The sequence below is a fragment of the Pelophylax lessonae genome (genome assembly GCF_965119305.1).
Source record: "Pelophylax lessonae genome assembly, chromosome: 5".
Lineage (NCBI taxonomy): Eukaryota > Metazoa > Chordata > Amphibia > Anura > Ranidae > Pelophylax > Pelophylax lessonae.
The window spans coordinates 421,268,267-421,296,060 of NC_138772.1; the positions used below are offsets into that span (position 1 = coordinate 421,268,267).

At 41.5% G+C, this 27,794-nt stretch overlaps 1 protein-coding gene across 1 annotated transcript in view; it reads right to left on the bottom strand.

Annotated features, from left to right (window-relative positions):
* ST18 (ST18 C2H2C-type zinc finger transcription factor) overlaps nucleotides 1-27,794 on the bottom strand; it is a 254,081-nt gene that overhangs the window by 73,827 nt on the left and 152,460 nt on the right. Inside the window, exons 8-10 of the mRNA XM_082258427.1 lie at nucleotides 19,164-19,256; nucleotides 17,227-17,426; nucleotides 14,582-14,790 (exon numbers count right to left, since the gene is read on the bottom strand). Coding sequence (XP_082114553.1) covers nucleotides 14,582-14,790; nucleotides 17,227-17,426; nucleotides 19,164-19,256 — 502 coding nt within the window. The remainder of the gene's footprint in view (nucleotides 1-14,581; nucleotides 14,791-17,226; nucleotides 17,427-19,163; nucleotides 19,257-27,794) is intronic.

Below are 27,794 nucleotides of genomic sequence, written 5' to 3' on the forward strand. Positions count from 1 at the left end.
ATCTGATTTAAAAAGCTGCTTTTGATTTACATCACATCAGTTAATGTGTAATTCTTTGCCAGAGTTCTGGGTAACCTCATAATGCTTGCCATCTTTTGCAGCTTATTGCAAGTAGAATTTAAATAAGACGCTTCCAGATTTTAACTACAATTTAGAAAGCAAAAAAAAAAAAAAAAAAAAAAACATAAATCTCAGTGTATTTGAATAAAAATCAGTCAAAAAGCTGCCTGATCTTTTTTGATCTTTTTGATACAATAAAAAAAGTTGACCCAGTTTCATAAATGGAGCTTATGCCATTAATGCATATTCCTGTTGTTCTTTCAAGCATACACACATTAGAGTTATTTATTACTGATACTGTTCCCATTGTTGGCCCTCTTGTATGGAATAATTGTTTGGAAGGCATATACATTACTTTTTCAAACCATCGGTTTTGCTAACTACACTGTTTCTGGATCTTCTGATTTCTAAAGAAAAAGTGATACACATTTCCTCTAGCTGTATTTAAAAATGCAATGCAGACATTTGAAAGCTAGACACTGATTTATAGCAGATTAGATATGTTTTTTGAAGGTTTTAAAAATTCAGTGTTTGTCAAGTGACCCCTGATGTGCTCCAGTTTACTTCAACTACACCTTGACTTGGATATTTACTTATTTTTGGTACATTTTTGAGTTTGCATGTTGTGGAAGCAAATAGTAATAAAAAGAAAAAGGCAGTGCTTAACATAACCGTGGTATAACAAAATCATATGCCACAATGTGCAATACATAATATCACAAGAAAAGTCTATAAAAATGTTTAGTTTTCACCATGATGAATATTCACTCTTAAATAGAAGCAAGTCCCCTTGTGGGGGTGATAGATGACTTCCGTTCGAATATTTCCAAATGTGTATCACTCTAAACCAGTGGTCTTCAAACTGTAGCCCATGGGCCAGATGTGGCCCGCTGCTTGCTTTTATACGGCCCTTGGGGCAATATTTTACTGTCAGCAACAGTGGGGCATTGTTCCGACCCCCACTGGCTACAGCCTGGCCCCCCTAAAGTTTGAAGGACAGTAAACTGGCTCTTTGTTTATAGGTAAGTTATAGATAAGGACTCTCCTCAGACTGTATCAGAAGACTCAAATAGGATCAAAACCTCCCATAGAATAATTAAATTTTTTTAAAAATAGAATACATGTGGCAAACGAGTAAGGTGCTGATATAGTTACTCCTGCCCTACTTGTTTCATCATAGCGACTTCCTGTCAGGGTTCCAGGAAACCAGACCACAGGGGGATGCATAGAAATTAAGAGCAAGGGTGAGGAAGTGAGAGCAGGAACAAGCCGGGGTCAAGTGTAGAAGCGGGTAGTCATCCAAGCCGGGGTCGAGTCCAGAAGCGGGTAGTCTACCGATGACGGGTCGTCTGCTGATGCAGGATTGTCTGCCAATGCACGGTCGAGAGCCACGAGAGTCATGAGCCAAGCCAGGTCATACACGGAGGAACATGGAGAACAGAAGGCTGCTAGCAGAGATGCACCTTGGAGCACAAACGTAAGGGTAAGGACTGCAACCCATCAGGTGATAGATATAGTGCAGGATCATCAGTGAGCGACGCCCAGGCAGCAGGCAAGTGATGATGCAATCAGAGTCTATAACAGGCAGCAGTCTGCACATGTCCAAGATGGCTGCCAACAAGAGGGCAAGTTAAGACCTTGACGGTACCCTCCCCTCAATGCCCCTCCGCCACGGAGCAAAAAACGGTTTCTAAGGAAAGTGAGCATGGAACGCGCGGAGAAGGGTGGGAGCATGAACATCAGCAGAGGGAACCCAGGAGCGCTCCTCGGGACCATAACCCTTCCAGTGCACCAGGTATTGAACCTGACCATCGGAACAGACGAGAATCCAATATGCTGCTAACCTCATACTCCTCATCATTGCCTACAGAAATGGGACTAGGGCGAGGAAGTGAAGAAGTATAGTGATTGCAAACCATTGGCTTCAAAAGTGACACGTGAAAGACATTGGAGATACGTATGCCAGGGGGAAGACCAAGGGCATAGACCACCGGGTTCACCTTATGGAAGATGCGAAAGGGCCCAACAAAACGGGGTGCCAATTCGGAGTGGGCACCCTGAGGTTGAGATTATAGGTCAACAACCACACCCTCTCCCCGACCTGGTACGAAGTAGCAGATAAATATCTCCTGTCTGCCTGGAAGATGATCCTGCACACCCGGAAAATCCTATGGCGAGAACGACTCGGGTAACACAGTGGGTTGGAACCCATAATTGGCCATGAATGGAGACAATCTGGAAGAAGAGTTTATTGGCAGAGTTCCTTGCAAACTCCGCCCAGGGTAGCAGATCAACCCAATTGTCCTAATGGTCAGAGATATAGCAGTGGAGAAATTGCTCCAGAGTTTGGTTGGAATGCTCAGCGGCACCATTGGACTGCGGATAGTAGGCCGAGGAGAAGGAGAGTCGAATACCCAACTGGGTGCAAAAGGCGCACCAAACCTAGAGACAAACTGGCTCCCAGGGTCCGATACAATCTCCTTAGGCAACCCGTGTACACGGGAGACCTCCCTGGCAAATACCGAGGCAAGCTCCTGAGCAGTAGGCAGCCTCTTAAACGGAACACAGTGGCACATTTTGGAGAACTGGTCGACAACCATGAGTTTAACCATGTACCTCGAGATGTGGGAAGTTCCACAATAAAAACCATGGCCAAGTGAGACCAGGGACGCCCCCTTTGGGAATGGGATGCAGTAGGCCCAAGGGAAGGTGCTGAGGAGATTTGTTCTGGACACGGACCAAAAAAGCAGCCACATACGCAGCAACATCAGTGCAGAGAGATGGCCAACAGACCTGTTGGAAAATAGCCCAGGACATCTGGTTCTTACCAGGATGACCAGAAATCTTGGAGCTGTGGTATGTGTGCAACAGTCTGATGCGCAACCCCTCAGGTACAAAACATTTGCCAGCAGGTATCCCTGTGGGAGAATCAGGTTGGGCAGTCAAGATCTGTTCCCCAAGAGGAGAGGTTAAGTTGGTGAGGATGGCAGCCAGGATATGATCTGAAGGTATGACCGTGTCGGCACAGAGTCCTCCCTGGACAACTCAGAATACTGGCGAGACAAGGCATAAGCATGAACATTCTTGGAGCCAGACAAATAGGAGACCACATAGTTAAAATGAGACAAGAATAAGGCCCATATGGCCTGATGGGGTGTGAGCATTTTGGCCTATCCAGAAATACGTCAGATTCTTATGATCGATGGGAACGAGAACTGGAACCACAGAACCTTCCAGCAAGTGTCTTCACTCTCTGAGAGCCAGGATAATGGCCAAGAACTCTCCAATTATGTAATTGCATTCAGCTGGAGACAGCTTCTTGGGGTAGAACCCTCAAGTAAGTAAGGGTCCATGAGGTGTCCGACGCTGAGACAGGAGGGTGCCTACTCCCCTCTCAGATGTATCCACCTCTAGGACAAAGGGCAAACCAGGATTGGGGTGAGACAGAATGGGAGCTGAAGTAAAAGCAGACTTGAGGGCCTCGAAAGCTTGGATAGCAGCAGGCGTCCAATTGTGGGAATCACTGTCCCTCTTTGTCAGATCTGAGAGGTTTGGTTAAAGAGGAAAAGTTCCTGATAAATTTCCGATAGTAGTTGGCAAACCCAAGGAAATGCTGAATGGAACGGAGATCACTGGGGCGAGGTGTATATAGAAAAGCCAAAACTTTCTGAGTGTCCATGGAGAACCCTTCAGCAGAAATTATGTAGCCCAAGAAGGCAACCTGAGACAGGTGGAATTCACATTTCTCAAGCTTACAGAAAAGCCCATTTTCTCATAACCGTTGCAGCACGCGTCTGACATCCAGGTAGTGTGATTCAATGGAGTCCGAGTAAATCAAGATGTCGTCTAAATAGACTACCACGCATTGCTGCAATATATCACAAAATACCTAATTGATAAACTCCTGGAAGACAGCGGGCGCATTGCACAAGCCAAAGGGCATAACCAGAGATTCGTAATGACCAGTTCTGGTATTAAACACGGTCTTCCACTCGTCGCCCTCCTTGATCCTTACGAGGTTATATGCGGCCCCTAGTTCAAGCTTGGTAAAGACCGTTGCTCCCTTGAGGCAGTCAAACTATTTAGTAATCAACGGAATCGGCTATGCATTCTTGACCATGATGCGATTGAGGCCCCTATAATCAATGCAAGGTCTCAACTCACCCCCCTTTTTCTTTATGAAGAAAATAAACGGCACCCACTTGAGAAGTGGACTTGCGAATGTGCCCCCGGACAAGTGCATCCGCAACATACTCCTCCATGGCCTTATTCTCCACAACTGAAAGAGGATAAACCCTGCCATGAGGGGGAATGGCACCAGTTTGCAAGTCTATGACACAATCATACGGACGATGAAGAGGAAGAGCACCAGTGCGCACCTTGTCAAATACCTCTTGATACTCACGATATTCAATAGGCAACACTGAATCCGAGGAGATACAAAGTACCTTAACCGGCACATGGATACAAACAGCGCCACACTGTGGAGACCAAGAAAGGATCTTGACCGACTGCCAATCAAATGTCGGATTGTGTTTCTGAAGCCAAGGGTACTCCAAACAAAAGAGTAGTGCGGGGACGAAATAACCTGGAAACAGATCGACACCCTTTGAACAGCCTTATGGGTAACCTTTTCTGGTTGCAAGGATCTGCCATCAATCACCTCGATAACTAGTGGAGAAACACAAGGCTGCAAGGGTATGGAATTTGCAGTAGCAAACGTAATGTCAATAAAATAACCACCAGCACTGGAGTCTACCAACGCCTGAGTAATCTTCTAACCCACTTCCCAGCAGAGGACAACTGTGATTAGTGGTCTATCTTTTCAGGAAACTGGGGATGAGGAAATTCCACCTAAGATCTGCCCCTGACCGGACCTTATGTGCGAGCATTTCCCGGATGGGTCAGACAAGATTTCAGGAAATGCCCAAAAGGACTGCAATAAAGACACCGGCCGTCCCTCCTCCTAAAGGCCCGCTCAGCTTTGGAAAGGCTTTTGGAAAGGCTAGTGAACCCCAGCTCCATGGGTTCACAGCCAGACGCACGATTCCCAGGAGGCTTGGGAGGTGAGGGAGGAATGGGTGGGAAAGAAAACGTAGGAGCCAATCTGGCAGGAGGCTTTGGTAGGCACTCCTTAAACTATGTTCTCTCCCTGAGCCTGGTATCAATCAAAATCAAGAAGGAAATGAGAGCCTCAAGCCTGTCAGGGAGATCCTTGGCTGCAATCTCGTCCTTTAATGCATTGGAGAGACCATGAGAGAAGACAGCCACCAGAGCCTCATTATTCTTGCCCACCTCTGCTGCCAGGGCACGAAATTCAATGGCATACTCAGCAACAGTTTGTATATCCAGTTGAATGGACAGGCACTGCTTTGCCACAGAGACAGAGTGAGAATGCACATTGAATACCCTATGAAAGGAGGCAACAAAACTCGGGTAATTGAGGTTCACAGGATTATCATTCTCCCATAAGGGATTCACCCAGGCCAAGGCCTTGTCCGAGAATAATGAGATTAGGAAGCCCACCTGGGACCTATCAGAATGAAACACCTGAGGAACCATCTCATAATAAATGCCTACTTGGTTTAGGAAGCCACGATACTGACTCAGTTCACCCCCATAGCGCTGTGGAAGGGGGGCTGAACCAGTTATCCCTCTGGTAGCAGCGACTCAAGCTGCAACTGCAGGAGCAGGAGCGGCAACAGGAGCAGCAGCAGGTGCAACAACAGGAGGAACCACCGGCCTAGCAGCACCAGGAGCAAGGTGTGCTGTTCATGCAAGCAATGTCTGCAATGCCTGCAATGCCTGAGCGAGCTGACCCAAAAGGGCAATCTTGTTGATCAAGCCTGATTACCAGTAGGGGAGAGTAGGAGTACCTGCATTGTCAGGATTCATGGCCCTTGCGTACTGGGTGCCAGGAAACCAGACCACATGGGGATGCAGGTAAAATAAAGCAGTTTTTTGGAGCAAACAACAATAAACGCACAGCAAGAGTGAGGAAGTGAGAGCAGGAGCCGGGGTCAAGTCCGGAAGTGGGTAGTAATCCAAGCCAGGGGTTGAGTCCTGAAGTGGGTAGTTTACCAATGTCGGGTCATCTGCCAATGAGGGATCGTCTGTTGATGCGTGGTCGAGAGCCAGGAGAGTCATCAGCCAAGCTAGGTCATGCACGGAGGAACACGGAGAATAGAAGACTGCTAGAGCAAAGATGTACCTTGGAGCACAAACCCAAGGGCAAGGACTGCAACCCATCAGGTGGTAGATATAGTCAGATGTGCAGCATCATCACTGTGCGACGCCCAGTCAGCAGACAAGTGATGATGCAATCAGATTCTATAAGAGGCAGCAGTCTGCACATGCCCAAGATGGCTGCCGACAGGAGGGCAAGGTAAGACCTTGACACTTCATCAGGTGTTGTGGTTATAGCTGAAGGGTGCTTTTTTCCTAACATCAGATTTTGTCTAAACGTTAAATTGCTTATTTTTGTTGATATAAAGAACACAAATAGTGAGGAACATACTTGCTTAACAACTTCTTTTTCTGTTGTCAATATCTTTGAGTTATGGTTACATTTAATATTGCCCTTTATTTAAGAAATACAATTTTTTTTTTAAAAGGACAAGCAAACAAAACAGTGCTGCATACACCGTAAAAGACGATATGTAAATACAGGCTCAAAAATAAAATCAGTACTTAGAAAAAAAACATGAGTACTATAAACTGCAACTAAAAGATGTCACAGAGCTGGTATATTGGATTGTTGTCATAATAAATACATTATTTTTCCATATTTATATTACAGTACTTTAACTAAGTGTTTCTGGCCATTTCACTACAATAGTTTAATCTGATGTGATAGTTTTAAGAACTGAATTTAACGTTGCAGCTTATCCTAGATAATAACTTAGTAACAACATCTTGTGCCATCTGTATAATATCAAATGCATTTGATGTTAGTATTAATAACTCTTAGTTACAGAAATCCTAGACATTAACTATATCTGTACCAAATGACCCAAAGTTTGAATGAATTTGATATGAGCATTTTAAAATATAGAAAACGTTTTTTGTTGGATTTTAAAGAATACATTTCCTTCTTTGCATAGTTTGGTTTTTTAATCTTAGTAGACCAAGATTTATAGTAATAAATGAATGTACTTTGGGGGAGGTAATATAAAAATATAGGTCATAAAAAAACATATTTTATGTATTTTTTATTAAAATAAGAAAAATAAATTATAAAGGGCTAATGAGTAACAGATAATGATACATTTAAATTACCCTTAAATAAATGTTTTACATTTTTAAAAAAGTACTTAAATTGAAAAAAACATTAGTGTTTAAGTACAGTTCATCCAAACATGGCAAATTGCTAGTAGCAGAAAGAGCAAAAGGGTGCATTATATGCAGTAAAGTACTCATAAAGGAGGCCAAGAAATGTTAAAGTAGTTGTGAACATTCAATGTTATAGACGCTCTCTAAAAATGGTATAACTATGCAGGCACCATAACTGTTTTTGCTTAGTTTCAGAAATAATCTTTCTTCCCTTTTATACAAGGTTATAAAGCTCTGTAATGTGACCATGCAGTTCTTCTTCCTGTTTGTGGGGAGCGGGGTTACAGAATACTATGCAGACATACCATGTACCTGTATTCTATAGTTTGTTCCGCCTGAGGCAAGAGGCAGGCTGTGATTGGGAGGGGATGTGTGTCTGCACAGTGTCCTGTACCTCTGAATGGCCATCCAAAGGATGAAAACTGACCACACATGCACAGCTCAGCTCCTGTGCTTTGCATGGTCAGTTTAGAACAGGGAAGAAAGTGGTGTGGAAGAAAATGCCTTGTTGATGTCAGAGGTCAGAGAAGAATGGGAAGACTGGTTTGAGATGATAGAAAGGCAACAGTAACTCAAATAACCACTCAGTACAACCAAGGTATGTTGAAAAACAAAGCACAACACATCAAACCTTGAAGCAGATGGGCTTACAGCAGCAGAAGACCACACCGGGTGCCACTACTGTCAGCTAAGAACAGGCTACAATTCACACAGGCTCACCAAAATTGGACAATAAAAGATTGGAAAACTGTCGCCTGGTTTGATTAATCTCCATTTCAGCTACGACATTCAGATGGTAGGGTCAGAATTTGACGTAGCAAATATAGTCTCCCTGGATCTCCCAAGCAGAGAGATATGGGAAAATAGGGTTTTTTTTTTCGTGGCAAAAACTGCAGTCACAAAAAAGAACAATGGAGGATAAAAACAACAATGTTTAATATACACAATAAAATCTAAAATCTTGTTATACAAGTGACAAAGTACTTGGAGGTAACGAAGAGTGGTGGGATCAATATGTTTCACCCAAAATGGGCTTCTTAAGGATACATTTTGTATTCACAGCTTTTTGCGCCAAAGTTTAAAATAATAGGGAAAGCTAATAAAAAGAGATTACCAGCATATGGAAAAATCCTAATGATAGTGGTCCTCCTTGTAAAGGAAGGTAGCCCAGTTTAAGCTCAATGGTAAGGTGAGAGGAGGGAAGAAGGTATAGGGCAGAGAGTCAAAATCAGCCAAAATAAAGCCATACCACACATAACCCCATGTACTTAGCCAATGTCCTTAACACTGGATGTGCTCCCGGACCGGTCTAGTGTGTCAAAATAGGCGTCGCCTTTTTGACACACTGAAAAAAATGTACTGCATGCAACAGAGTCACTGCACACTGACCCATACTACTCTACGAAATGTCACTGTATGACATGTCGATAAACTTAGTTTAAAAAAAAAAAGTGAGATGCGCCAGTATTGGCATATCAACACTGTGTTAGTGCGGCCAGGCCACACTGCACACCAGCAACTAGCACTTAGGTTGATACCCTTTAGATTCAAGAGCTTCCTATTTTTAACAGTGAACTACAGTGTACTACATGTAGTACATGGTTGAAAAGTTATATCAGTGACTCTACAATGTTTCCTTCTAGCTGCTTTAACAACAATAGCAAATTCAGACAGGCAGAGATGAGAGCACTGAAGAATAGCTTAGAGAGAAGGTGGATGCTGATGTGTTATATGGTCTATGTTGAGATCAGGAAAGAGGGGGGAAACCATATTATTCAATGTGTACAAAAGAAGTTGTGACTGGGACCCTGAACATTAGCTGCACTGTAGGCCTTTGCCAAGGTTTACTTGTGTTTGATATAGCCTTGCTGTGATAAAAGGTAAGAAAGGACTATTATTTATTCCAACATTTTTGTGGAGATAAATAATTCGGTCCAGATGGACTGACATTTGACCTAGATTTTATCAAATGATAAATGAGAAAACTAGATGGTTTTGATTGGTGTTACCCATTTGTTGTAAAGGAAGAGATGCAAGGCGCCTTCTGAGAGGACGTCATAAGAAAGGCCCTCTCGGCCATCAATTTGCTATAGGGGGGGCAGCAAGGTGTTGAGCTTTTACAAAAAAAACACTGGAAGCTAATTGGTTTCTATGCAGAGCAGCACAAGATTTTGCACTCTCCATTTTAATGAAAACAACCCCATGATGTCAGACAGAGATTCAACCCTGAAGAGCAGAAACACCAGGTTACCGGTACAAGTTTTCAGTTTTATACATTGTTCAGTCATCTCTTGCAATACCAAAATAACACTGTAGTACTGTTTTTTTATATATAACAGTGGAACTTTAACAGATAATCATGACAGGGCACTATATATTGAGTATAATGATTATTGAGTTTAATGATTATAAAATATGATTTTATCAAATAATCACATTGTTCAAAACAGGTTGAATGATCATAAACTAGGACTTTAAGCAAATAATCGCATAGTTCAAAACAGAAAAAGACTTAATGCTAACAATAAAATTCACCTAAAACTCCAGACCTCGGCAACAGATGGCTTGGATAAAGAGCAATTCAACTGGCCTAAAATCCTTTTATGGTACAAAAACTGTAAAAACTCTCCCACTGAAAAAAATACTCTTAAGGCAGCAAATGAGCAATATTCCTTTACTCCAAATAACAGATTTGCCTAAATTGGAGAGCATACTGAGTACTTAACAACTGAAAGCAAGTACTAAATGTCTTCCTGCTGTGTTCAGTCCATACCGAGCAGATTTACTATTGTTGATATTATAGATTTGTTTTGCAATCGGCAGCATTTTGTACCTGGATTTTGGCCTGTCTAATTTTTATAGACTTAAATAGTTTATAATTGTTTTCTCTTTTATACATCTTGGTTAAACATTTAAAAAGAGACAATAAAGTTTTTGCCTACATTTTAATCTTTTTGAAAATGTAATTTGTTTTCAAAAAAATACAATGGACTTTTATTCTAAGGAGAATTTTCACCCAGCAAAGATTAATGAATAAAAGTTTAATTTTTTTTCAATCATCCAGTCTTTAGCAGGGTACAATCCTGATTCCTGAAATTCTTCACACATGATTGGGTGTTCAAAGTAAACACATATTCACTTTATTCACTTATTGTGCTAAGTCAACTCTATTTATGTTCCTAGAGTGGTGGTCTTTAAAGTGTAGCAAGTGGTCCATGGAATGATCATCATTACCAATAAATGGATGTAGTTTAAAAAATTTGGTGGAACACCACAATTTAGTGTTACATAGTAGGTGAGGTTGAATAAAGACAATAGTCCATCCAGTTCAACCTGTGTAGGTATGTGTGGCTGTAATCATCTCACATAGCCCTGAATGTTCTGATCCTTGAGATGTACGTCTAAGAGTCTTTTGAAAGCCACCATACTACCCGCAGAAACCCCCTCTTGTGGTAGAGAATTCCACAATCATGTAGCCCTAATAGTAAAGAACCCCCCACTTTGCCTGAGGTTAGAACGCTTCTCCTCTAATCGCATTGTATGCCCTCGAGTCCTCATGCAATCCCTTCGACTGAACAGCTTTTTTTCTAAGCTGAGATCCCCATTGAGATATTTAAAAATTGCTATCATGTCCCCCCTCAGGCGTCTCTTCTCCAGGGAGAATAAATCAAGCGATTGCAGACGCTCTTCATAATTAAGGTCCTCCAATCCCCTAATTAGTTTAGTTGCCCTTCTCTGGACTCTCTCCAGCTCCAACACATCCCTCCTGAGGACTGGCGACCAGAACTGGACAGATTACTCCAGATGCGGTCGGACCAGAGTTTTATAAAGTGGAAGGATTATAGACTTATGTTTATTTAGTACTACTGATTTCGCTTTTAGAAAGTGGATCCTGAATACTTATTGGATGTTCACCCCCCCCCCCCCCCTTATATCTACCTGAGCCCTCACTCAATCCAGTGCTATACTTATCCACAGCAGCTCTCACCTCTCACTTTCTAGTCTCACAGGCTTTGCTGAGGTCAAATCCTGTGATGAGGGCGCAGGGCTGTGTCTATAAACAGAGGCAGCAAGGCTTAAGATCAAACCTGCAGATGTTCCACAAATGAAGTGGCCTCCTATGGTGGCCCACTGAGAAGATTAGGTGCGCTAGTGGGGGACCCCAGAGGAGGAGGTTTGGGCAGGTACGTATATGATTATTTATTTATGTAATAATTTCCTAGAAATAACCCCTTAAAGTAATGATGTGAACCGGGCAACAAAGTAGAGTGCCTAGAAGGTGGATATTGACATGTTTTGTGTGGAGGAACTCTTGTGGTCTACACAAAGTCCTGAGTGCTGAACACCTTTGGGATGAATTGTCATGACAAGTCTTCCTGTAAACCACCGGTACCTACCCTGACAATATCTCTTTAGCTAAATGGGCACAAAATTCTCACAGACAGACTTCAAAATCTTGTGGAAGGCCTTCTTAGAAGTGAGAAGACAGATATAGCCATCTTCACTAAAGTGGGGTTGATGTCATTTTCATTTCTAAGGTTCTATTGGCGCAAGAAAAGATGGATTTTCAATGCACCAGTGTACAGTCATCCATCTTTTCTTCAACTTATTTGGTTGCAAGCCGGACTGGCACCTTTTGTACAGATTTAGAGCTAGATCATAGATGGACTGACCTGGGGCATTGCATTACGATTGTTTTACTGCTTAGATCTCTATTTGCCTATTTTGTATTTCATAATCATGTGAAATCATCTCACTTTCTCCTGAATAGGACCTTTTACCCAATATTGCTTAATTTCTAGTTCTCTATTAGCAAGGAAAAATGTAGTCTAGGTTTGTGTGAAGTTTCTCTTACATAAATTGATCACTTATAATGTATTATTCTATAATTACAATTTTATATGTTAAGAGGGCCACACGTTCAATATGTTCATTATATCCTGCCAGTATACACCTTGCTACTTTCTCCAATCATTTACCCACTAAATGCTTATAGCTTCTTCTTTACTTTTTTTATTCCTCTAATCTATTTGAGAATGCAACATACAATGACCACACAAATGTCTTTATTTTGGCATTTGCAGAAACTCACCACAGACTAATTTTGATTGTTATTTTTCTAAATCGAGATGCTGGACTCACAATACACTATGGCAACAAATAATCCACTTAATGATTCATTTTCTCAGGAGGGATGAGCATAATGATCTCCCTGTTCTGTTATTTACCCAGCAGTCTTTCAAGGACTATTGCATATAATCTTCTCACATCCTTGGTAAAGACTTCTAGCTAATAATTTGAATACATATTGGCTGGAACAAGAAAACCTACACCACAGCACATTGCATAGCTTGAAGATATCTCCCTCATTCTATTTTTAGAGACTTGAAGGATAAAAGAACACTCTAAAATTTGATATTGGCAAAACAGAATACAGCAGCAAAGCAGCATGGCGTCTAAGTGGTTAGCACACTAGCTTTTTAACACATCTTTGGTTCAGCTCTAACAGAAACACCATTTGCATGGAATTTTTTTTTTTTTATATCCTTTCCAAGTTTCCTCCAAGTGCTTTGTTTTTTTACCCAGAAACACATTACTAGGTTAAAGAAACCCTGTCACATTGCTAAAATTTGTAAGGCAAGCTAAACCTGTGACACACCTGACACCCATGTGTCCCAAATGCCACTCTTTTCCTAAGAAATCATCCCCCAAAGTCTGCTGGAAAACAATCATTACTGGCAATGTCGATCTCAAGGGTCCTCCTCAGCTCTTACTGGTTTCTTAGAGCTGCAGAGAACCCATGAGTTTGACTCTTCTGGAACTGTTGGTTTCCCAGAGGAATTCAGGGGACAATGTTTCAGAAATAGAGTGGCTTTTGGGGGCAACAGGAAAGTTAAGTGTCCCCTCTCTTCTTTTACAGGCACAGCTTACCTAAACTTTTTTTAGCTCACTTAGGGACTAAGTAAAAATAAGTGGTAAAAAAAAACTGTAAAGGAAAACAAATGCAGCCATCACTTCTAAAGACTGGTTAGGTGCAATATTTTTATTTTTTTTCTTGGGTTTAGATTTTAGATACACTTTGAACATTTAGGCTCCATGTACACGGGACGTTGTAAACGGGCGTTTAGGAGCAGTTGGGCGTTTTTTTCAGAAGCCCCTGAACCCACCTACATGTTATCTTATCTGTCCATGTACACAGCGTCGTTTACAGTCATTTGCAGGCACTTGAGTTCAGGGACGTTTTTTGGAATGCAATTATTTGCGTTTGAACGTGTGTTTCCCGGCGTTTCAAACGCAAAAACGCGACTGAACATGGCCGAACGCGACCAAACGCGTTTAGCGTTTGCGTTTTTCCATTTTAAAGGGGAATCATTTTTTTGACCTCTAGGAACGGTTCTAAACGCAAACGCCCGCTAACCGCGGGTGCAAACGCGACCTAACAGACATTTCAAACGTCCTAAAAATTCCAGCATTCAAAGGGACTTTTAACAGCGTCCCGTGTACATGGAGCCTTACTTTGTAATGTGAAAATGTGATACTTGGAATATTTTTTTATCCATACTCACTATTATCAAAAACTAAAAGTGTGATACTTTTTGAAATGTAGAAATATCACAAATTTCAGAGTAAGATTTTTTCTCTTTATAAGTTTGATCTTAAAAAAAAAATCAAACTATTTTAGAGCCCTAATTATGAGGTGTTAAATATGACAAGGTTCAACTATTATTGTGTTCAAGGTAAATAGATTAGTACTTGCTTAATTCACCATGTAAGATGTTCATCCAAACTCTGTGTGAATCTTCCTAGAACAATACAAGCAGGATGGAATTACCTAGTGCACATCTCTCGAGAAAATCATAGCTATCTAAATATCTGCACTTTGAAAATTCAGCTCCATTACCCTGGAAAATAAAAATGGAACCAATTTTTCTCTCCCCAGGCCTTCTGCAGATGACAATTGGTTATGTCTTACATCCAAATAATTTCCTAATGCTCATAGAAAAACATAGCTTGCTTCCAGCTTCACAGAATAATTGTATTTCACCATGTTTTTGTATAAAGTATAGAGTTGCCCCTGGATACAGTAACAGTACATCACATGTTTTTGTGGCCTTTAACACTAATGTGAAAAGCAGTTTATTCACAGCTCAGTAGCCACTACAGGCTCCAGGATCTTGGATTCTCCTACCTTGGCAGACAGACCCAATGGTTTGTTGGACAGGATCTCTGCTGCTGCTTCCCTGCAGCGGGTGGAAAGGTTGAGGATGGCAGCAGCTGCTGCTATGTGGGTGTCTTCACTACACTGACCATAGCTGTAAGAGCTGGCATGGCAGGGACTCTGTGTGTGGGCGCTAGGCAGTCGATTGGAAGATTTTACTGGACTTGTAAATTGTTTTGCTGTTAAAGAGAGATGAGATTACATGCATACAACATATTTTGTTCATGGCTGAATAACTGATAATACATTTCAGACAATACAAATGGTTTCTGATGTAGGAAGAGCACTAAGAATCTTAAATAAAAATGTTCATCCATTCTATCTTACAATTAACACTAATTTGTTAAGTGGGAATATATTTAATCATTTTCTCTGTATCATGTTCTTATCATTAAATCACTGAACACGTTTATTCCCCTATAATTACAAATTAGTTAACCATATGGTTTCCTCTATTTTAAAATGTATGTACAGTATAGCCATTTTTTTTAGTTTTGGATATGGTAGGTCAAGCTAATATTTTTGTCTACGTCCCATCTAGGTAGGTTCACCCTCTCTATTTGTCCTTGTGACCACTGGTATAGAAACAGACAGTAATGGAAAATCCAAAATTCTGAAGTTGTTACCAGAACAAGAGGCGAGGGGAAATCTTTTGAAGGGGACACCTTTTTTGGGGACAGCTGTTTAAGAGAATTTCAATTTGTACAGAATTTCGCTCACTTCTTGTTGCATCTCCAAAGCAGAAATTGAAAGGAAATCTCTCCAAAGGGACAAAGGCAGGCAAAAAAAACTGACAAAGGTTTAAGCCCTTCCTTACGTTTAAAATAAACTTACAGTTAAAAAATCCAGTTGCACTATGAGATATTTGGCATGGTATAAAATGGCATTGTTCTAAATAAAATCACTGGGTAGTTCAGCCTGTGACCTCCCTCTCAGACAGAGCTACCCTGTGGGTTTTGTCCGGAACTGGAAAAAAAAGTTTCATACCGCACTAGATTTTTCAGTGTGAAGTTTTTTTTCTTCTGTGGCCTGGCAGGGGAGCCTAAACCAGCTTTGGTTCAGCATTTGCAATTGAGGTGTTAAAAGCGCTGGTCAACAAGGGCTTCTTTGCACTCCTTTTTATGTTTAGTAAGCTAAATTGCAGGTTTACAGGCCAGCTAAAATGTTTATGCTGGTAATTTGATGGAACACTTAGGTACATTTTCAAGGCATGAAAAATTGTTTTACCATTGCCGATTAATTTTCGAGGGTAGAAAACAAATGGTCACCTCTAAAGACAAGCACTATTACTACTTCTTCTACTTCAACTGCTACTAGAAATGAGTGAACTGGTTTATCCAAACCTTGAATCACAGTTTGATGTGCCCCTTACCAGTTCATTTTCTGTTTAGCAGCTTTTCTTCCCTTTCTTTTTCTTACCCCCACCCATCCTCCTGCCATTCAGTAAATGGCTTCATGGGCAAGTGGGTATTATATTCATGATACAGGATTCAGTTTGCCATGTTATCATGATGTACAGTATATACCATAACCTTACTAAGTCCATTAATAGCAGCTTTGTCATAATGATATGGTGCACTTATGAAATGCCACACTATCAATAAGAGGTGGCTCTACAAGAATACAAGTTCTAAAGAGATTCCTTTTAGTCTCCGTTTCCACTATCGCGGCTACGAAGTCGTGCTACTTCTAGCATGACTTTGTAGTGTAAGTTGTTTGCGGCTTTCAGTGTGACTTGTCCCTCATTATAGAAGGAAGTCGCACTGAAGTCGGCCCAAAAGTAGTGCACAAACTACTTTTTAAGTCGCAGCAGTTAGAACGGGCCACATTGAAATGAATGGCTTTTGACTTGCTGTGCGACTTGACATGTGTCAAGTCGCGCAACAAGTCGCAATAGTGGAAACGAAGCCTTAGGGTTAAAGTGTATATAAATAACTCTAACCATAAATATCTCTTATTTGCTTATTTTTGGTCAATATATCACTGAAATGGTTTTATTATATCTGTTTGACAAGTGCAAAAAAAAAACAAATAGGAGTTCGCATTGTTCCCTGCTATTTCAGCAGATGTTCAAGGTGACAATGCTGCTCAGTATAGTTGTCACCATCGAAAATATGTTCATGCCATGATTACCAGGCTAAATTAAAGCAAAAAAGTGGGGAAAAGAAAACTAATGCAGCAGTAGCACATACAACATTTACAATATTATACATTTTTGTTCTTGAGTTTAGTTTTAAGTTCTTTAAAATGGTGCCAGGAATTCCCTGTGGAACTCTGACCTGGAAAACAAGGACTCCCTCATTACGTTACTACATAGATCTTGTGGGATTGATAGTTTTGCCTATTGTTTCTGATGGTATAGGGGTAATTTGGTTGAGGTTTTTAAATGGCTGCTATATAACCAGAATTTATTTCTTGGATCGTATTTTATTTTTTTTATTACACCTGGCAAGCTTGGTGCCACCATTTAGTCACTGACAAAGACCATGTTTTTGACTTTCAATGAATAGTAAAGACAAGTCAAGTATGGACAGATTTAGAGGATTTAGCAGCATGATTATAATTCTGACAAAATACTTTTATGCCCATAAATATAAGCTGGTTACAATTCTTACCATCACCATTAGTTGTCTCTTGGCTATGAACAACTGTTGCAATAGTATGTTTCCCAAAAACTTGAGCATCAAAACTGGCATAATCAAATGGAACTTTCCCAAATCTGTCATGCTCTTTAATTATTGTTGCTCGTGTTGTAGTAACTGGTGCAGTCCGATAACTAAATTGTGTTACTTCAAGATGCTTCACACACGTTGCTCTGAAAAACATTGAATTACAGAAAAGTGATAAATACATTTCATGTAAAAATAATAATTATGCTCATGCATGCACACTGCATTTCAAAGAAGCTCAAAGAAGCTGCTCTTACAGGCTTTTGAGCTTTTTTGATTTCTATTTTTTCTTTTGCCTCGAAACTCCCCTCCATGTTAGCCAATGTGTCCATGCAAACTATGGCTTTTTCAGGAGTTTACAGGCATATGCTCTTACAGGCAGAATAAAACTCCACCTAATACGTTTTTGAGAAGAGAGGAGCTTTGAAGCAGAAAAGACACCTAAGTGGCCCAAGCTGGAGAGAGTCCAGAGAAGGGCAACTAAACTGATTAGGGGATTGGAGGACCTTAATTACGAAGAGCATCTGCAATCGCTTGATTTATTCTCCCTGGAGAAGACACGCCTGAGGGGGGACATGAGAGCAATTTATAAATATCTCAATGGGGATCCCAGCTTAGAAAAAAAGCTGTTCAGTCGAAGGGATTCCATGAGGACAAGAGGGCATACAATGCGATTAGAGGAGAAGCGTTTTAACCTCAGGCAACGTGGGGGGTTCTTTACTGTTAGGGCTACAAGAGTGTGGAATTCTCTACCACAAGAGGTGGTCACTGCGGGAAGTATGGTGGCTTTCAAAAGACTCTTAGACTTACATCTTGAGGATCAGGACATTCAGGTCTATGTGAGATGATTACAGCCACACACACCTACACAGGTTGAACTGGATGGACTATTGTCTTTATTCAACCTCAACTACTATGTAACTATGTAACTATGTAAAACGAGCAAAAAAAGCACAAAAAAGTGTGAAAACGCTTATGCTCAAAAAAAGCTTTAAATAAGCTCAATAAAAACACGCAAAAGAGCACAAAAAGCACAAGCTTCTTCAAGCTTTTAGGCAGAGAAATAAAAGCTCAAATGGCTGTAAACGCTGCAGTGTGCATGAGCCCTAAATCAGATTATTTGTTTGAAAAGAAGGATCTAAAATAGTTTATATATAAATATGCTTTAATTTTTGGGGGGAGGCAGGCAGCAAGCACACTCGGAAACGCGTCGCATGCAGATGACATCATCCAGGTTCGACTATCCACCAAGCCTCGCTGTCAAGCAAATACACCGAGCCTACTTCCTGGTTCTAACCTTGCCGTACAAGCCGGCCACGGCGAAAGGATTTTCGGCCCCAGCAGGACGGATGTCCATGACCTGATGATCTACACTTCTCCACATTGGAACCTTGTTTTATGGGCATGAATATATGCTTACTAACGTGAGTGCATAATTTTATTCATTAAACCTGTTGCATAAAGTCTACACTTAGAGGCGCCTCTGTCTGTCTTTATGCTGGGAACTAAGCCTGCTCTCTCCTGAAGATCAGTCTTGTCGTGACACCCCCCACCCCCTGCACAGCCATTTACCGGGAAGCTCAGTGTGCTGCTGCTTCTCCACCCCCAGCTCTTATGCAGCTGAGAACAGAGGGAATGTGATCACTTATACAAAAAGGTATTCATGTTTTTTTATATCTATACAAAAATGTTTTGCATTTTATTTCTATTTTAAACTGAGTGGGTTGTTTTACAAGGTGATTGTTTACAAACACTTTAAAATGTAAATGTACATTTGGTTACTATTATAAAAGGTAGAAGCAGATAACATCTAGAGACTTATTTAATAAGCCAGTACAAAGGGCAATGATGACTTGCAACTGCAAGGTAAACCACATACACACCTGTGAATGGATTCAAGGTTTGCACCAGGGGAATAATGTTTTTCTTGTGTTTTTGAAAGCTTTTCTGCTGCAGCAATCGGACAACCTGAAAGACTTTAAACAGAAAAATATAGGTATATGTATATATTAATATGTATAATTTATGATTACACAGACAAATTATAACATTAGTGTATAACACTAATAAAGAAGAAACCTAGCCTTGGTGTATGAGTGTTAAAAATAAAATATGATAACGCAAGCATGGCATTATATGAAACAAAAAAAAATCGAAACCACTAACTAGCAACATGGCTAGTGATATTTTTTTAATTGCTAAATGTTACCCCACATAATATTTGGGGCAGTACAACTCCCTGCAGCCAAAGCTACCAAAACCTGGAAAGGTAGAAAAAAAAAAAAGCTTGAAATGCTTTGGCTGGATGGAGTTGTAATGTCCCCATAATATTTTTAATGCTGGTTATATCTATGTGTACAGCCTTTACTGGGACAGAAAATGAAGGGTAAATCTCCCAGGAAAGGATTTATCCCTTTTATCTACTGTTCGTGTAACACAACATAAAGTGAGAGTTAGGTTCTCTGGCTGGGTTTTATCACTGTCTATGCCATTACTGGGTAGATTTTCCTTTAATTATTGTTTCGGTGACATATCTCACTGGGGAAGCAAATAAGGTCACAGAAATAAATAAATACTAGGCAATTTGAACCTTTCCCCACTCAACTCAAAACAATAGAAACTAAGCACAGAAACCAGAGGCCTAGGGCACTGATTGACAGCTAGCTATGTTTTTTCTGGCATCTGCCAAGGCCCCAACCTTTTCTAGGGACTGAACATTAACGTTTTAATTTTCAGGAAAAAAATTAGGAAATAATTAAGCTATAATATTATAAATGCTAGTTGTGTGTTATTGGTGTAACAAGCGTACTACTGTTAGTTTACACTAGTCCAAAACATTTATTTTAAATTTTAGAGTGAGAAAGATCTAAAGCCCATGTTGGGTTTTAACTGTTATCTGAGGCTTTGTTAGGGAGATTTTCTTTTCACTTATGGTGACACATGTTTAACCACACCGGATGTATGCGGAAATCTACGATAGGAACACATACAACAATAAAAAATCTAAAAGGAGTTTTAGTGTTTTCTTATGCATTGTTTTATCTGTGTTGCTGTTGGAGATATTCCCTCATTTGCTGTCCAGTGAAACCATTGTCTCTAGGACCTTGAGGAGAAATTTCTCTAATAAAGCCTTAGATATCTGTAAAAATTTAACTGGGGTTCTAATTCTTCCACTCTCTATCCAAAAAAGAAAAAAAAAAAAACAAATTGGCTGAAAATACACTTAAAGGGGTTGTAAAGGCTAAATATATATATTTTTTTTATCTTAATACATTCTATGCATTAAAGTGGTTTATACCCCCCAAAATATGATGCTCCTGTCCCTTTAATGTGCAAGCTGTTGCATAGTGCTTTTCAGTTTTTCTCAATTTGCCCTTTGTATCTCCTACAATACCTTTTATTGGTTGAGCCAGATGGACTTTTGTCCATGGATGCCTGGATGGTCTTTTTTCAACCTGACTAACTATGTAACCTGTTTGATCTTGCCTGGTCCTCACTTCCCCCTGAGAGCAGACCACGTTTATCATGGCTGCTGAGCTATGGGATCGTGGTCAGGATACGTGTCTCTGTCATCCGCTCTGTCCTCTGTCCTCTTCCCTCCTCCCCTTCCTGCCTGTCAGCTGTGTGTTTGATCTGCCCCTCCCCTCCCCTCCTGCCGCTATTAGTATTCATTTACACATTTAAAAAATGACTGCCAGCCCCTCTCTTGTATTCAGCTATAACATACTATGTAAGTGTATGTAGAAAACAAAGCTTCTAAATACCATTTCTGCCCATAGCTTCAGGCTGGTCACGTGATGTCCACCCCCATCTAAGGGCTACAGCGGGAGGACCTGAGCGGCCAGCACAGTAGTCACGTGACCTCCCGGCTGACATCAGCAGGAGATCTCGGCTCCTCCTGCTGTAGCCCTGGATCGGACTAGAAGAGCAGCCAGGAGTCAAGTGACCGGCCTGAAGATATCTGCATAAATGGTATTTAGAATCTTTGTTTTCCACAAACACTTACATTGTGCTATAGCTGAATACAAGAGAGGGGCTGGCAGCATATCGCAACCCAAGTTTACAAACACTTTAAGATAAAAAGCCTCCAGTGTGCAGCAGCCCCACTCCCCCCAGCCCCCATAATACTTACCTGAGGTCAATCTAGATCCAGCGATGTTGCAGGAGTGTCTTGGCTGCCCGGAACTCCCCTTTTCATTGGCTGAGACTGAAGCACGACACTTTGATTGGCACCTGTTGCTGTCAATCAAAGTCAGTAAGCCAATGAGAAGAGAAAGGGGACAGGGCCGTGGCCACGGCTCCGTGTCTGAATGGACACAGGCAGCTGTACCTTGGCTCTGGTGTCCCCATAGCAAGCTGCTGGAGGCAGGAGGGGCAGGAGGGAGGGGCCAGGAACACCAGAGAGGGACCTGAGAAGAGGAGGATCTGGGCTGCGCTGTGCAAATCCATTACACAGAGCAGGTAACATTATTAACTAAAAAAAAAATAAGACATTTGTATCACTTTAATAATGCATTGCATAGAATAGCAGCCTTCTGTTTCATTTTTTTATTTCTCTGAAAATGGTAAATAGAGAGAAGAACACTGACCAGTTTCTAATGACACTGAACAGAGCAGGTGAGAAGGGTTGCACTTGGACTTCATCAAGTGGGCCTCATATTTCTTATTTATTAATATGTATTATACAATAAATGTGTGGAGAGCCACATATATCTGGGAAGATGATGGGGAGGGTGATATGATTATTCAGTGGCTCTGCTCGATACGTAATAGTATTTAGTAATCTGTAAGAACATAATGCGCAAATATGTGATGTCAGTGAATCAGCCATGGCTGCTGTGTAAAAACAATGTTGTGATGCATTCTAGATCAGGCATTCTTATATATCTCAGTATGTGTCTAAATAATGAGAATAACAAAATTTGACTCACAACAACCATGCAGGCCAAGAGGATAAACATACATACTATTTTACATATTTATTATACCTCCCACACAAAAATTGATTTTGATGTGAAAATAAATTACATTTGCGACAGTCTTTTTAGTTACTGCCACTTCCGTTGCTAATACTTATTTTCTTTCCCTAAGGCTGAAGCCTGTTAGAACATTGTGAGATATCAATAAACTTCTTTAAATGCTTAATATGACTAAAATAAATAAACACAATGTTTGGGGGATTTGATTTGAATGATCATTTTAATATATTTGACATCCACCCTATGGGGGGTATACTGTGTTTCTGGTAACCAATAGGATAACCCTGTTATCATAAAAAAAAAAAAAAAACGTAATCAAGACATCGCATCATTAGCTTCAAAAGCAATTCATGTTCCAATAAATAGATTGCAGAAGTACCTGTAATTTCAACAATACTATAAGAGGCTTTCCACTTTTGAAGTTACATTTGAAACCCCCCACTTCCTATGTTTGTTATGTGTTCCTATTCCTACAGCATACCTAAACAAATAAAAAATATATATTTCCTATATTTTAGATGTATCTGAGGAGAGAGTGTAATGCCTGAGTGGAAGCATTTCTTAGCTAGCTTAGCGTGATCTTTTCCAATAGATAGGATAGGGAAGGCTAAGTCCAGTTCTCATCAACATATAATGGAAAATTCCAGCTTTTAAGCCTTTAACCCTTTTGGTAATACACTATGGGTTTGATTTACTAAAACTGGAGATGGCAAAATCTGCTCCCAGGTTTTTTAATGCATTCTATGCATTAGGATAAAAAACCTTCTGTATGTAGCAACCTCCTCAGCACCCCCTAATACTTACCTGAGCCCCCTCTCTATCCAGAAATTTCCACGAGTGTCTCAGCCATCCGAGACTCTCCCTTCTGATTGGCTGAGACACAGCAGCAGCGCTATTGGCTCCCGCTGCTGTCAATCAAAGTCAGTCAGCCAATCAGGAAAGAGGGAGCAGGGCCTGGGCCACAGCTCTGTGTCTGAATGGACACAGGGAGCTGTGACTTGGCTCAGGTGCCCCGATAGCAAACTGCTTGCTGTGGGGGCACTCGACAGGAGGGAGGGGCCAGGAGCACAGAAGAGGAACCCAAGTAGAGGAGGATCCGGGCTGCTCTGTGCAAATCCACTGCACAGAGAACGTAAATATAACATGTTTGTTATTTGTATAAAAAAAATGAGACTTTATAATCACTTTAATTGAAGTTAGAAGCTCATTGGTAACCATGCAAAGCACCCCTGATGACGTCCCCTGATGACGTCAAACGTGTGACGAAACCGGTCGGGTGAGTCAGTCGTGACGTGACCACGCCCCCAACAACCGGCTACTAAAGACACTGAGACCGCAAGAGATGCTCGCTCGCTCTTAGCCTGGTTTTTATATGTACTATATGCCTTGTTGTTCTACAAAAACGTGAGTGCACTACCTGCTTTTATTTAAATAAACTATCTTTTATGGAGTTACGCTATGTCCCTGTTTACACCTTTTCTTTCAACATCGTGATGTGGATATCGTGTGTGAGTCCATAAGGAGACATCCTGTGGCCTGTTGTGGTATTACACATAAGTCCTATTTTCTGGATGTGCGAGGTGGATGTCGTATTTGGGTCTATAAGGAGACACCCGGTGGCTAATCTTGGTATTACATATAAGCTCAATTGGTCAACTCATTAGGTTGAGAGACCAACTTGCTCTGGTAAGCAGCCATTTGTTTCTTATCTGGTGATCTGCACGTCGGTGTCTCCACTATCCTCATAAAGTGTCATACAGATTTAACCTCTGGGACCTTTTTGTTGATTTTTCTGAATACCACCCTTGTGCTTTATTGCTATGGACTTCATTGGGATTTAAAACACCCTTTTTCACATTTTCTTTCGTGCACAGATTGTTCTTGTTTTATGAGATTAATTTTTTATTTACCATTTAAATGTTATTATTGTACTAATACATCCCTACTCATTTTGGTGATTTATTGCAGCGCAGAACATTTTTTGACTTTAAATCACGTTGGTTTTTCTATGATTCCTTTGTGCAGCAGCTCACCTCTATAATTTGTCCACTAGTCATTTTTTGATTAGCGCAGAAAATCCCACCACTTAACCATGCAAAGCTGCACCAGATTTTTCACTCTCCGGTTTTAGTAAATCAAACCCACTGTGTTCAAATCTACTGTAACTGAAGAGATATATGTCTCCAAAAAAGGTTAATTATGATAAACATAGCTAGAAGTTCCAGTAAGTAGCATCTAACATGTTAAAGAGGACCTCCAGTCTCTTAAGTGAAAATGAAAAGTCAGCAACAACAAAAACTGTAGCTGCTGATGTTTAATAAACAGCCACTCACCTGTCCCAGGATTCAGTGGTGTGCTTACCCCGGCCATTTTTTCCTCTCTCGCCGACATCTTTACTATTGGCACCCGGCTGTGACAGCTTGTGGCTTCACAGCTGGGTGCCCAGTGCAAATACGCGAGCAGGCACTGAGCATGGTAAATGGTCCGGTCGTCTTCTGAGACCTGTCATGTGTCCCTGAAGACTTCAGGAGGGAGGGGAAAGGAGAACGTCCGCTTCTGATTGCCTGGGTGGCCGGGGCAGAAGTAGGAGTGGGTACCGGCCAAAATCTGGGACCTGCTAACCCTCCTCCCGAAAAGTTCCATTTAAAAAACAGGAACGGGGGAGGAGGTTTTAAAGTGGAACTTCCCCTTTTAGGTCTGCTTTAAGCCGCATTTTTTTTTTAAGTTTTGCTATGTGACTGGGGACATGTAACAAATATTAAGTAAGCATTATCCTAATTCCTTGTGAAAATGGAAATAGACTTTAAGTCCATTTAACCACTTAAGCCCCGGAGGATTTTCCTGCTAAAAGACCAGGGGGTATTTTGCGATTCGGCACTGCGTGAATTTAACGGACAATTGCGCGGTCGTGTGACACTGTACCTAAACGAATTTGACGTCCTTTTTTTCCCACAAACAGAGCTTTCTTTTGGTGGTATTTGATCACCTGTGCGATTTTTACTTTTTGCGCTATAAACAAAAAAAGAGCGTAAATTTTGCAAAAATAGCAATATTTTTCACATTTTTTTATATGAAATTCCCCCCCAAAAAAATGTAAAAATCAAAATTTTTTAACATTTTCGGCCAATTTGTTTTATCCTACCTATGTTTGGTAAGGTAAAAAAAATTGCAAAAAGCGTATTTTTATTGGTTTGCGCAAAAGTTATCGCGTTTACTGACAAAGGGAAAGATTTTTGTCATTTTTGTTGTTTTTTTTTTTAACGCGTAATGGCGGCGATCTGCAATTTTTTTTGCTGTACTGCGACATTGCGGCGGACAGATCGGACCCTTGACTGACATTTTTGACACTTTTGGGGTTACCAGTGACATTTCTACAGTAATCAGTGCTATATATATGCACTGTTACTGTAAAAATACACTGGTAGTGAAGGGGTTAACTTTATTTGGGAGGGAGGGGCTGTATGTGTCCCTAGGGGCGTGCTTTCTACTGTGATTGGCTGTGGCTTGAGCTGTAAGGACACTGATCAACGGATCTACATAGTAGATCCGTGTGATCAGTGTCTTTACACCGAGGAGAATGACAGGTGGCTTGTTTACACAAGCCGCCTGACTTTCTCCCTCTCCCCCGCCGATCGCCGAGTGACCGGCGGACATTGGGTCCGCCAGTCACACGCGCGGGGGGCTCCGTGACCGCGCGGGAGCGGGAGCGCGCCTCCGCGGGAGCGCGCCTCCGCGGGCGCGCGCTCGCTCCCCAGACCCTCCCAGGCCAGTGACGTTAATTAACGTCACTCTGCCTGGCAGGGGCTGACCGCCGCAGTAAATCTACTTGCGGCGGTCGGCAAGCGGTTAAGTCAACCCCTTTTATTTCCACACTGTAGTTAGCAATCATATTTATTTTATTCATTTTATATATTGTATTTTCAGTTGAGGGGGTTTTAAAAGTATATTCATTATGTAGCAAGTATTTATTATGCAGCAGGAAATGCATACTCTTCACCAGAGGCGTAACTAGAACCTTCATGGTCCGTGCAAGAAACCATGACCCCTGGCCGGGGCCCTTCCAACTGATCCCAGGGGCCCTTTACTCCCATTGCGAGGGTCCTTTATTATGATCCCACAGCAGGATCGTTCTGCAGCTGGTCCCCTACTTGCTGTCTTGGGGCCCCCACAGTGGCAGAATGCCATCAGGGTCTGTTTGCAAGTGCAACTTTTATGACCCTGGTAGTTATGCCACTGCTACCAGTCCTAATTTGACAAGCATGTGGGTGCATGTTTGTGGCCTCAAATACAGACAGTGTGCATTCAGGGCCACCCACCCACCCACACTTGCACAACTGTGAAATTCATGTTCATACAGCCACAAGTTCATACAGCCACTGCATCCCCATAAACAGCTGGCTCCACCTGCACAAATTGCTCATTCATGGGTCAGAGAACCAGTGTAAATGAGCCCTTAATTTATTTATTATTTTTTGCATTTTTTAATGTTTTTCAATTTTTTATATTTGTTTCAATTTAATTTTTTTTACATATTTTCCCCACAATGCTTTTGGGTGGGGGAAGGGGTAACGGACACATGTTCCCCAGTTCCTTTTTACATCCTCAGCTGCACAGAATGAGTGAACAAGCCTTTATGTTAATTTATAAATGGAAGCATAGTAAACAGTGTTTACCTTGCTTCAGTTATGAACACAGTGAGTGATCAATACCAATTGCTCACTGTGTGCCCATTAAGAGAAGGAAGGGGTCAGTAAATTACATATTTATCTGCCACTTCCTTGCTCTCCATCCTGAAAAGATCCCTTGCAGTAGCCGATGGGGGAGGGGAGGGGGGAATCTGGCAGAGGGGCAGGGGGAGGGGGCAAGCAGGAAGCAGGCACAGACACACAATCAGTACAGAGAGGACAATTGGTGCAGTGGGGGTAATTACTGGAACTGATTCCCTGTATGCAGCAGTTGAAAACAGCGAGAGGAGTGGAAGAAGGCTGTACTGTGCAGGGGATTGGATCCTATAATTGCCCCCCTCATAAAACCTAATGTGACAACAACAACACAGCAACAACAACAACAGGGGGCTGCATGGCCCCCTGGAGAAGAGGTTGGGTCTTAATTGTGATTCTGGTGACCCCTGATGGTACACCTTGGTCCTTAACTATTTGGCACGCCAGTACTAGTCTCAATGCAGAAATTACAGTTGGTCTTTAAAGGGTATGTACAGCCAAAGCTTGTTTGGCTGTACATCTCCTATGTATCCCAGGAGTGCAATTTGTTTTGCACTCCGGTGACACATCACAGAAGTCAGTCCAGGCACTGTGTCATCATGACAATCGAAGTCAGGATCCATCAGGTGCCTGGACTGACACCCGCCTCAGCCTCTCAGTGAGCCACTGAGAGCCTGAGCCTGCCGCTCCCTTCCCCTACAAAGCTCAGCGCTCCAGTAAGCGAGGAGAGGGCAGAGTGGAGAGCTGCTGACTGACAGCTCTGGGAACTGTCAGAACTGAGCGATCGGTGGTGTTCGATCGCTCGGTTCTCAGT